General features: G+C 44.4%; 1 protein-coding gene across 1 annotated transcript; it reads left to right on the top strand.

Moving 5' to 3' along the window:
* The first annotated feature begins 1,983 nt into the window (after positions 1–1,983).
* LOC131334793 (putative disease resistance RPP13-like protein 1) lies at positions 1,984–8,458 on the top strand. Its single transcript, XM_058370040.1, has 3 exons — positions 1,984–6,579; positions 7,406–7,490; positions 7,662–8,458. The coding sequence occupies exon 1, from the start codon at positions 2,141–2,143 to the stop codon at positions 6,566–6,568; it is 4,428 nt and encodes a 1,475-aa protein (XP_058226023.1). The 5' UTR covers positions 1,984–2,140; the 3' UTR covers positions 6,569–6,579; positions 7,406–7,490; positions 7,662–8,458.
* Positions 8,459–12,227: the final 3,769 nt, after the last annotated feature.

Raw genomic sequence — 12,227 nt, 5'->3', positions numbered from 1 at the left:
GACCGGTTGGAGGATCTGTAATTCCTAGATTCTGCTTAGTACCGTTGTGATTGCAGCTGCAATTGAACCAGTTATGCAATGAGGACATTTTTTTTTTTTACTACTGTTGCTGCTACGCAGGATGATCATGCTATATAGCCTTGATCCAGTTATGAATTTCTAAAAAATGCTAGTGATGCTGCAATTCTTGTTTTGCTTTGAACTGAAGCTGACGGTTTTAGAACGGCCCTTGATGTTGGGAGGGATATGGTTAACGCCGGTGCAGTTTTCGGATCTGACCCTGATGCAGGTACTGCTCTTGATCCTGCTTTTGAATGGAAGTTGGTTTTGGACTGATTCTGGTTCTGTGGTGGTAGTAGTGTCATGATGCAACTGTTTCCAAGTGATCTAGTGGTTCTGAGAATCTATCCTCTACTCGATTATGTATATAACCGTTGTACCCGCAAATATTGGCTGTCGCTTTAAATCTATAGATCATCGCCGAGCACCTCGCTAGAGAAATTTCATTAAATTTCCTTACAAGTGATATAACAATTCAATTCAATTGTTAAACCTTGTTTTAGGTGCCAAAAAGATAATTAGACGTCCTTGGAGATATTTACGGTGTGAGACGTATAGTGAAACAAAGATGCTACATGCACAACGGTTGTGTAAAATATCAAACACAACCAATTTTCATCCGTCCATTGTTATAATAAATGGTCAAGATTCGTTCAAACTTTTCCTTAAAAGAGTTAAACTTTTCCTTTGAAGAGTTTTTTTAAAATCTAGAGCGTCCAAGCATATCTGAACGGTCAAAATTGGTTACACAACACACATAACGGTTGTGTGAGTATCATTTCCGATAGTGAAATGCTATGTTGAACAAAATGAAGCAGTCTGTCTCCACAGATCAGGGTACTAGAAAATCTAGCTACATCTCTTCTCAAGCTTCCGAAATGATAACTGAAAGACAAATATGGTTGACAAAAATCAGAAAGACTACTGGTACAGCAGTACGCGCACAGACAGCACGTACAGCGTGCTTTTTGGCCCGTCTCGGGTTCAAGAAAGATAATCAGAGCCGCTCATTTTGTTTAATATATTTTGTTTAAGGTTTTCATGAAAAATCAGCTCCATCCGACATCGATAAGGGCATTTCCGAAACATCCAAAATCGCTTCAAAAGTTAGGCTAAATTCTAAAGTGATTATTGACTTCTCGTAAATGCCTTTATCGATGTCGAATGGTGATGATTTTTTACGGGGACCTTAAACAAAATATATTGAACAAAGTGAGCGGTTCAGATTATCTTTGTTAAACCCAAGACGGGCCAAAAACTGCATTGTACGCGCTGTCTGTGTGTGTATTGCTGTACCACTAGCAGCTCTCGACAAAAATATGCTCAACTCATTCGTTATCTTTATTCGATCCAACCTATGTGCGGTTTTTTTTTTTTTTTTTGTCGAAGAGCAAGAAATATATTAATAATAACGAAATTACAATCCACTGTGTGCATCTAATACAACTGGAAAAAAAACCTATTGCACACGAGTGAGACAAATAATACATCCAAATCAAATGGAGGATACATAAATTCTATGTTTTTACGATTGCGAGTCTAAAGGGATGGCAATAGGGCGGGGCGGGGTCGGATTTAGCGTCTCCCAAACCCGCCCCATTCAATATCGGATCGGAGTCAGGGAGGGAAAATCAGAGAGGTGCCGGGGGTCCAAGAATAATCGGGTTCTCATTCACCATTATAATTTGACTAATTTTATTCCTTTTAGAGTGTTTTAACAAGAAAACAAAATATTAATGATTGAAGAGAGTTTAAAAAAAATAGAAATAAAGAAAACAAAGACATAACCTAATGTTTTATTAATTGGTAGGAGTATATTATTATATATGAAAACAATAAAATTTATTTAGACATATACATAAAAAGTGCTCTGTCCCACAACATTGAAAATTTGAAATGATACCCATACAAGAGTGGGGTAGGAGTCAATTTGGAGACCACGTCCAGCCTAGACTTCTGGATTAACAAAACTCGTTTTGTGACTTTTCTCATTTTAAGATCAACCACACTTAGCATCCCTTGGTTTGGCTTTTTCTGTTTCGTTATCTCTGATACACAACTTTCTCCCACAGAGGAAACAATGGTTATTGGGCAAATCTTTCTCACCGCTTTCATCCAAGTGTTGTTCGAGAAGTTGGCTTCCCGCGATCTATGGAACTTCGGGAGGAGAGAACGGATTCATACTCTGCTAACGAAATGGAAGAAAATGCTGGAACAAATCGAGGCGGTGCTTGCGGATGCCGAGCACAAGCAAATGACGAATCAAGAGGGTATCAGATTGTGGCTGGAGGATCTCGAGGACTTGGCTTATGATCTTGATGATGTACTGGACGAGTTCGCAACTGAAGCTTTGCGCCGGAAGGTAACAGAAGAGCCTCGAGCTAGCAACAGCAAGGTACGTGCCCTCGTACCTACTTGTTGTACAAGTTTCAATCCAAGAAATCTTGCATATGGTTTTAGGGTGAGGTCTCAGATAGATGAGATCACTACTAGGTTGCAAGATCTTCTTGAACGTAGAATGGGGCTTGGCTTGCAAAATGCTGTTGTCGGGCCGTCTACCAAAGCTCCACAAAGGCCACACACTTCATCTTTGATTCATGAACCTTGTCTGTATGGTAGGGATGGGGATAAAAGAGCGTTGATAGAGTTGCTCCTAAGCGATCAATCGAGCAATGGAAACGTTGGTGTAGTTCCAATTGTGGGGATGGGTGGGGTCGGTAAGACCACCCTTGCTCAGATGGTCTACAATGATGAGACGGTGAAGAAGCATTTTGAGATAAAAGTGTGGGTTTGTGTTTCTGAAGTGTTTGAGATTGAGGACGTGACGAAAAAAATTCTCGAGTCTATTACTTCTCGCACTTGCGATTTTAAAGCCTTGAATCAAGTCCAAGAGCAGTTGAAAGAAGCTTTGGTTGGGAGGAAGTTTTTGATTGTCCTAGATGACGTCTGGAACAAAAACTACGGTGATTGGACAAGTTTAAAGAGTCCTTTTAATGATGGAGCCTTAGGAAGTAAAGTCATAGTAACGACACGTAATAGGGGTGTTGCATTGATGATGGCCGGAACCGATAAATATCATTGCCTGAAGGAACTATCAGAGGATGATTGTTGGTCGGTGTTTGTACAACATGCATTTGAGAATAGAAGTATCGACAATAGTCCAAATTTGGTTTCACTTGGTCGAAAAATTGTGAAAAAATGTGGAGGATTGCCTTTGGCTGCGAGGACACTCGGTGGCCTTCTACGGTGTAAATTGAGAGATGAGGAATGGGAAGAAGTATTGAATAGTAAGCTATGGGAGTTATTGGACGAGGAAAGTGACATTCTTCCAGCTTTGAGATTAAGCTACTATCACCTCCCTTCGCATTTGAAGAAGTGTTTTGGATATTGTTCTGTACTACCCAAGGATTACAAATTTGAGGAGAAGGAACTAGTTTTTTGGTGGATGGCAGAAGGCTTAATTCAGAAGCCAAGGGAACAAAAGCAAATGGAAGATCTTGGATGTGAGTACTTTCGTGAATTGTTATCAAGGTCATTTTTTCAACAATCAAGCCAAGGCGAAGTCTCTCTATTTGTTATGCATGACCTCATAAACGATTTGGCTCAATTTATCACAAGAAGAATTTGTTATAGGATGGAGAAGAAGCTTGAAAACAACGAGGGGGTTAAAAATATCACTAAGGCTCGTCATTCATCCTATACACGTGGCTATCGAGATGGTATAAAAAAGTTTGAGATCTTCCAAAAAGCCAAAAATCTGCGGTCTTTTTTACCATTTGGGTGGAGAGATGGAGGTACAAACCAATCAATTTCCTTCTTGACCAGTTATGTTCCCCTCGATTTATTGCCGCGTCTTAGACGTTTACGAGTTCTTAGTTTGAGAAGATATCGAATTTGTGAAGTTTCGAGTTTGATTGGAGATTTGAAACATGTGAGGTTCCTTGACCTTTCATGTGCCTTGATTGTCACATTACCGGAATCAATAGGCACTCTCTATAACCTACAAACACTAATTTTGAGAGATTGTAAAAATCTAAGTAAGTTGCCTGCAAGTACGAGTAACCTTATTAACTTGCGCCACCTCGATGTTACTGGTGCATATTCCTTAAAAGAAATGCCACCAAAAATAGGTAAATTGACATGTCTCCAAACATTATCGAACTTCATTGTTAGCCAAGGCGATGGGTCTATGACAAAGGAGTTGGGAAACTTGATTCATCTTAGAGGGACACTTTACATATTAGGGTTGGAGAATGTGGTGGATGCTTTGGATGCCATGAGGGCCAACTTGAAGGATAAACAAGGCTTAGATGTGCTGTTGATGAAATGGAGTAACATCTCAAATAATTCTCGCATTGAAAGTGTCGAATCAGAAGTGCTTGAAATGCTAAGACCTCACAAGAAGTTAAAAGAGCTTACCATTAACGGCTACCGTGGTCTTACATTTCCAACTTGGGTAGGAAATTCTTTGTTCTCCAACATGGTTTGCTTGAAGTTCCAACATTGTGAAAAATGTATTTATTTGCCTCCTTTGGGTCAATTAACCTCACTTACAAAACTTCACATACAAGGGATGAAGGCAATTAAGAACGTTGGACTTGAGTTCCATGGGTTGGGCTGCACAAATTCTTTCCCAGCTCTAGAGATTTTGACCTTTGAGGACATGCCCGAATGGGAAGGTTGGTCACCTTTCAGAGTCAAGGAGGGAGCTCAAGCATTTGCTCGCCTATTAGAGCTCTCCATTAAAAGGTGTCCCAAGCTTTTGCAAAAATTGCCTAGCAATCTTCCTTGCTTAAGAAAGCTGGATATTCATGAATGCCCGTTGTTGTTGGTTGGATGGGTTCCAAGCCCTACAAAGCTGAATGATGTGAGGAACACACTTCACTTTGATTCACTCATATCACTGTCTCTCACAAATATTTCACTTCTGAACTCCTTACGTAATCCAAAAGTAGGTGATGAAGTAGTGCTAGAAAATGAAACGTATAGCCATTTGAGCTCACTTACTTCCCTGAGAATCGATAATGTGCAAGGTCTCGAAATCCTACCGAATTGTTTTTTTCATGGGCTGACGGGACTCCAAGAACTCTCTCTCTCTAGCTGTAAAGAACTCACATCATTGTGGAAGAATGAAGTAGGACAACAACAATACCATCTTCCTGCGTTCCGACGTTTTCTAGTTAAACGGTGCACCCAACTTATTTCCTTCTTTGAAGAAGAAGAAGTGGAGGAGGAAGGGCTACAGCTGCATGAGGAGCTGCCTTACTTAATGATGTTGGAGTATTTGAAAATAGAAGGTTGTGGAAAGCTAGAGAAGCTGCCTCGGGGACTGCACAACATCGAGTATCTTCAGGAACTTATCATCCACGGTTGTCCATGTCTCATCTCTTTCCCAAAGACAGGTTTGCCATCTACTCTGAGAACACTGGAAATTAACTATTGTGACGCTCTGTCGTCCCTACCTGAGTTGGTGATGCTGAATAATCTCGAGAAATTGATGGTTTCGAGTTGTCCTTCGCTCACATACTTGTGTTGCTCTGGAAATGGGCTACCGCCCGCTCTCAAGGATTTATATATTAGTAGTTGTGGAAATCTAGAATGTATTATAGCAGAGGAGGGGATGAAAATCAATTGTCCAAGTCTTGAATCTGTTGTCATATGGGATTGTGAGAGCCTCAAATCCTTGCCAGATGTGATGCCAAATAATAATGGTGGATGTCTCAGTAATCTCAGTAAATTGCATATAACAGAATGTGATAATGTGGAGTCCGTTCCAGAAGGATGGTTCACCGCAACCAAATTGAGAGTATTGTGTGTCCGCAATGGCAAGAAACTCAAGGGTCCACCATACCATGCCTACAACAACTTCACTTGTCTTCAAGACCTGAGAGTAAATAGCTGCACTGCTGCGGCTACAGGACTCGTATCCTACCTTCTGAAGGAAGAGAGTTCCTTCTCCTGCTCCCACTACTTCACCAACCTCACTTGCCTTAGCCTGTGGAATGTCGACATGGAGGGTAAGCCCCCGTCTGAGTGGGGTTTGCACATATTGTCCTCTCTCAGACAACTCTACCTCGTGCATTATGGTTGGGCGTCATTTCCACCAGAAGAAGATGAGGGGATGATGCTGTGGTTGCCTCCTTCTCTGATCAAGTTGACCATCGGGTTTTTTACAAATTTGGAGAAGCTTTCTTGCAAGGAATGTCACAACATGTCCTCTCTCGAACAACTTGATATCTTGACGTGCCCCAAGCTCACGACCATTACAGAGCTAGGGCAGCTTCCCTCGCTTTCGGAACTGTCAATCTGGGATTGCCCCAACCTTGCATCATTTTCGGCGGAGGAGCAACAATTAAGGCTGCCTCCCTCGCTTTTGCATTTTTGGATCAATGAATGTCCGATACTGAAACAAAGGTGCGAAAAAGGGAAAGGCAAATTTTGGTCCCTCATTGCTCACATTCCTCAAGTCGATATTGACCACAGATTTGTGTTTGACCCAAGCAGCTAACGGCTACCCAGGTGCGTTTTACAAAAAGGATTTCCTCCCCTTCTTCATACACCAAGCTAATGAAACTATTCCGCCTTTCAATGGTTCACTAAATCACTATGTCCATCTTGGCTTCTTTTATTTTTTTATGAAAGAAAATACAGTATCTTAGCTTGTATGCACAACTGATTTTAGGAAGTACATATATGTTACATAATAATCTCTCTCTCTCTCTCTCTCTCTCTCTCTCTCTCTCTCTCTCTACACATAGCCAACACTCTAGATAATGATTTTCACAGACTGTTGTAGTCCTTAATTTGTAAATGGAGTATATAGTTTAACCATTTCAATTGTGATAAAAGTGTTTCGAGCACTAATAAAATAATACACAGTTGGATAATTTGACGTAACGAGAGAGAGAGAGAGAGAGAGAGAGAGAGAGAGAGCATTTGTTACAGTAAATAAAGATATGATAAGCATGATTTCTAACGTGTTGTCAATAAAATTTCGAGAGTAAACTTGATTAGAAAGAAAATTATGATGAAAACTGAAAGTGAGAGAAAGTGAGGTGATAGAAAAGAATGTGAAATTAAAATTTATTTTCTTCTACATGTTGGATTAAAATTAAAGTATCGTGAGAATGTTCAAAGAAAATATAGTTGTTAAACTACGTTAAACATAAATATGGATGATAATGGAAAAGTAAAAACTATGGGCATAACGGAAAATCTTGTGAGAGTCGGCAATTTTAATGTTCTTGAACTTCTAGCAAGAAAGTGAAAGCTATGTAATCATTGCTTAAATGAGGTGTACAAGAAAATTTACTTCTCTACCTCTTGTATGTTTACGCTATTGCAGTTATGAGAAGCGGAAACTGCGTTATGCATCTTCATAAGGTGCTTTTTTCTCTGAGTGATACTTTGCAACAAGAGGAAGGGAGACGGTAATCAATTCTTCCAAACTTTTGGAACAGTTATTTCTTTTTTCTGTTCAAGTGTGTTATCTACTTATCTTCGATTTGAAAATCCTGATCTTTTGTGTCTTTTATCCTGTACTTTGTGAACATCCAACCGTTGTAAAGTTTTGGCACAAACCATTCCAATTTTTTTTTCAGAAACTTGATAGCATGGAGATGGGCTAGCTTATTTTTGAATTTCTTTTCTTGCGCAACAATGTCGTATGGCACACAAGAGTAGTGAAATTTCTGCAAAATGCTAGTGATACTGCAATTACTGAAGCTGATGTTTTTGGAATGGCCCTTGATGTTGGGAGGGGTATGGTTAATGCCGGTGCAGTTTTAGGATCTGATTCTGATGCAGTTACTGCCCTTGATCCTGCTTTTGAATGGAAGTTGGTTTTGGGCTGATTCTGTTTCTGTCGTGATAGTATGATGATGCTACGGATTCTGGGTCCTCTACTGGTTCTAATTCTGTCTTGGGCTGTTTCTGTTTCTGAGTCCCTTGGTAGTTCTGTTTTGCTGTTTTCTGCTGGGAATGGAGTGTCATTTACTGATGCTGCTCAAAAGTGCTGGTTATGATGCCTACTAAGATGCTGGACTTTTCTTCATTTTTATCAAGGCCTTTGCTGTTGTTATACTAGGGATGGAGCTGCTGATTTCCATACGGTTTTGGGTATAGTTCTTGAAGATTGAAGGGTAGTTGTCTTGTTTGTTTTTAAGAACATGATGTATCATTAGTTTATGTTGTTTCTTTTCTGTTTCGGTTGGCTCCTTGCCAACCTTGTGTACTCTCGGTGTGGTGGGTGACATGTGATTGTCCGAGTCAATAATGCCAACCTCATTGGATGACTGGTCTCTCGGTTGTGATACTGTCGTGCCCGTCATATATTAATCTTTGTACTCCATCTTCCAAATATTATTGAATTCCTTTCCTTTTGCTGAGCAAAAACAAAGATTCCACAAAAAAGAGTTAAATAACTGAAAGGACAATAACAAAGTAATAAAAGAAGTCTACACTTCACATCCTTCCTTCTGTTCACCAAACATAGGTGCAATTTTCCCCGAGCATGCTTAAACACATCATCTTCGGCCCGAGCACTGCATGATTAGTGGTTGCAAGAACATTAACACTATGGAGGGAAATGCGCTGTCTCTAATTTTGAAAACCGCACAAGTCCCTTGCTTTGTATTCTTCTCAGGATCCAGTCTTGAATGTCAAGCCAGAACCACCCATCTTTTCTTCAATCACCTTGTTCAGACGTTCCACCATCTCAGGTGTCAAATGATTGACCCAACCGCCGCCTTCACCTCTCCTGAAAAAAGGCCTTATTCTCAACGAACGGAGTAGATCTTCCGGTCTTGTTCACCTCCAACTCCTTGAGATTGCCAAAGCTACACAATGTGGAGGCTTCGGTAATTGTCTCGGTAATATAACCGGACCACCATCAACCGAGTCCTCATATTGACATGGGCCTGTGTATATCTTTCTGTTTACTCGCTCGGCGTCAAGTCTCCTGTTTACACTTCGGTTAGTTACCGAGGTGTGCATTCCGTTTGGGTCTTTTGGCAGAATGCAGCATAGCAGGAGGGGATCATGAACGATACGTGGCGAAAAGGATCATCTGCCCATGTGCTTCATAACCGTCTTATTCCGTGGCATCATCTATGAGGTCACCAAGGGCGGTTACCTAAGCGTGACCTCCACGCACTGGCTTGGAGCCCAAGTTAACCTAGGTCTATAAATACAAAGGGATATTCATCTTTGAGAGGGATGCCATCTTCCCCTAACCCTAGACCTAAAAGCAACTCTCCTTACATCTAACTTGATCGTCGGAGGGTCACAAGGCTATTCCAGCCTTAGTGACTTGTTGCAGGTCCAGCGGCGGAGGAACGGAGCAGCGGAAGTGAAGTACAAGTTCAGGCGAAGGTCCCTCCTCCTAAATCGAACCCCTACAATTGGCGACTCTGCTGGGGACCTAGCCATCCTTTCAACTTTCACTTCCCCCCATCTGCTCCGTTAAAACATCCAGAATCAAACATGGTGGAGATCGACGACGCACATCACGGTGGTACCGCCCACGGGCTCGGTTCCCTCGTGGACCACAGCCTGGCTTCTGGAGGAGCGGCGGCCCATGGAAAGAACCACATATCCATCGGAGTTGGCGCCGGAGCATCAGCTCCAGACGCAGGCCCATCCTCCGAGCTCCACTCCTACATCCGCCATCTCGAGCGCAAAATCGATGATCTCACGACGGTTGTAGACCGCGACAGACACGTCCGAGACGAGTTGGCAGAGATCAAACACCTCCTCATCTCCCCATCTCATTCCTCCGGGAGCCGCGGCGGAAGAACAAACCGTCGCACCCCCCCACGCAGTCACGAAGCCGGTCACCTGCTAGAGCACAGATCCCGTCCTTCAGTCAAGGATCGTCTTGAGTCACCAAGACCGGTGGACACACGAGCCCCAAAAGAAACATCGCGCAGGGACCGTTCTCGCTCTCCTGCGCAACTTCGAAGGAGGCCATCGGCCTTTGACAGGCTCGGTGGTGGGAGCGTCTCTGCCTCCTCCACCCACTCCGTCCTTGTGGGCAGGACAGGCCGGGAATCTACCCCTAGCCTCACAAGGGCATCCAGGGGAGATGACGGCCTTGTCGAGATCCAGACTAGAGGATACCGGGAGCGCCTGAAGGGCCCCCGAGCCAGAAGTCCCATCGTCTCGCACCCCGGCGGCGCAAACAGCAGGAGCCCGGTCACCGAGCGCCTCGAGGCTTCCGCTCGGGATAGCTACCGACATCATCGCCAGGAGCGTTTTCCCAGAAAAACGGTTAGTATCGATCCAAAGAGAAAGGAGCACGAACGATTGGACAAACTCGTCCCCAAGAAGCGTACAGCGACTGAGCGTCCAGACGGCCCCGACCGTTCGATCCGACCTCATCGCGATGCGCGACTTGCACGACTCTCGACCTTTCCATTCACAAGAGAGATCGACTCGGTTACCCCACCCAAAGGATTCTCCCAACCCAAGTTCGCAAAATATGACGGCAAGACCGAGGCGTACACTCATCTGGTCCAGTATAAAACCGTCATGTCTCTATTTCTTCGGAATGAACCCTCGGACGATGCTTTCCTGTGCAAAGTGTTTCCAGCAAGCCTCGGCAACCTGGGCCTCACCTGGTTCAATCAACTCCCGGCTCGGTCAATCTCCTCGTTCGATTCCCTCTGTGACGCCTTCATGGCACGGTTCGTAACGAGCAACAAGCACGAGAAGGAGATCGACTCCCTCTTAGCCCTCCGTAAGAGGAACGACGAAACGCTTCGGCAGTACGCCGGCCGTTATTGGGAGTTGTTCAATGAGATAGAAGGTTGCGACGGTGTCATCTCTGCCCGAGGATTCAAGCTCGGTCTCACATCCCAGGACGAGCAAGTCTACGACGACCTCGCTCGCCATAAGCCGAAGTCTATGAAGGACCTTATGACTCGAATCGAGAACTGGTGTCAGCTCATCGAGTCCAAGGCAGAGAGAGGCATCGGGAAGCCTACAAGTTCAAAAGCGTTGAACACTTCGGTATCCATACCGGCCTCCGCACCTATTTCAACCCCGAAGAAACAGGTCAACACGATCAAGCAGTCGCCGAGGAGGGGGCCGAAGCCAAGTGACTTCAACGCAGAAAAGACCGTCTTCACCATTCCCATCTACCGGATCATTGATCAAGTGAAGGATCAGCCCTTCTTCTCCTTCCCCAATCAAAAGCTCGGAACCGAAAATGGGAAAATCAAGAATCCCATCGTTCGATGCAGCTACCATAGTGAGCAAAGTCACTTCACCACAGCATGCAAGCCCTTCAAGGCCTACTTGGAACAGCTTGTTGCTGGTGGCCACCTCGGCAACTTCATCGATCACGAGAAGACGACGGCTCGGACACAGAGGACCGAATCACACACCGAGGAAGAGGTACAGACAATCAACGTCATACACGGTCCCTTGAACCCCGAAGCCGCCCGAGTCATCCGAGCAAAATTGAATGAAGCCTCCTCCTCCAAGCAGGTCATGCTAGTTGGCCCCGAACCGAAGCGCCCCAGAACCGACGACGGCTCCAAATGGACGATAACGTTTACCGAGAAGGATCTCGACCGCGTCCAGCTTCCCCACAACGACGCCCTCGTGGTCACGCTACGCATCGGAAATTTCAACGTCCGTCGCGTCCTCGTAGACCAGGGCAGCTCTGCCGAAGTCATGTACTACTCCCTTTTCAAGGATCTGAAGATTCCCGAAACCGACCTCCGTCCATCCGAAGTTCCCCTTATCGGCTTCAACGGAGCTCCTATCTGGCCCATCGGTATGATCACTCTTCCTGTCCGTGCCGGCTCGGTAACGCTTGAAATAGACATTGTGGTGGTCGACGTCCCTGGCCCTTACAACGCCATTGTTGGTCGAACCTGGCTGCATAGGCTTAAAGCGATTGCCTCCACTTATCACCAAGTGGTACGTTTCATCGGCACTAACGGGCACCAGGAAGACCTGTACGGAGACCAGACCGCGGCCAAGCAGTGCTACGTCAACGCTGTCCGAAGCACCAAACAGACCCCCCGGGTGAATCTCATTGAAGCACCAGAAGCCCCAGTTTTGGAGGACGTCGGCAGATCCCCCGACGACAAAACCGTCGAAGATGTGGCCACAATCCCAATCACCGAGGACGGCTCCCGCTTCTTCCTTGTCAGTTC

Source organism: Rhododendron vialii, chromosome 7a (assembly GCF_030253575.1).
Source record: "Rhododendron vialii isolate Sample 1 chromosome 7a, ASM3025357v1".
Classification (NCBI taxonomy): domain Eukaryota; kingdom Viridiplantae; phylum Streptophyta; class Magnoliopsida; order Ericales; family Ericaceae; genus Rhododendron; species Rhododendron vialii.
Note: the sequence above shows the minus strand (reverse complement) of the source record. Positions and strands in the feature narration are given on the sequence as shown.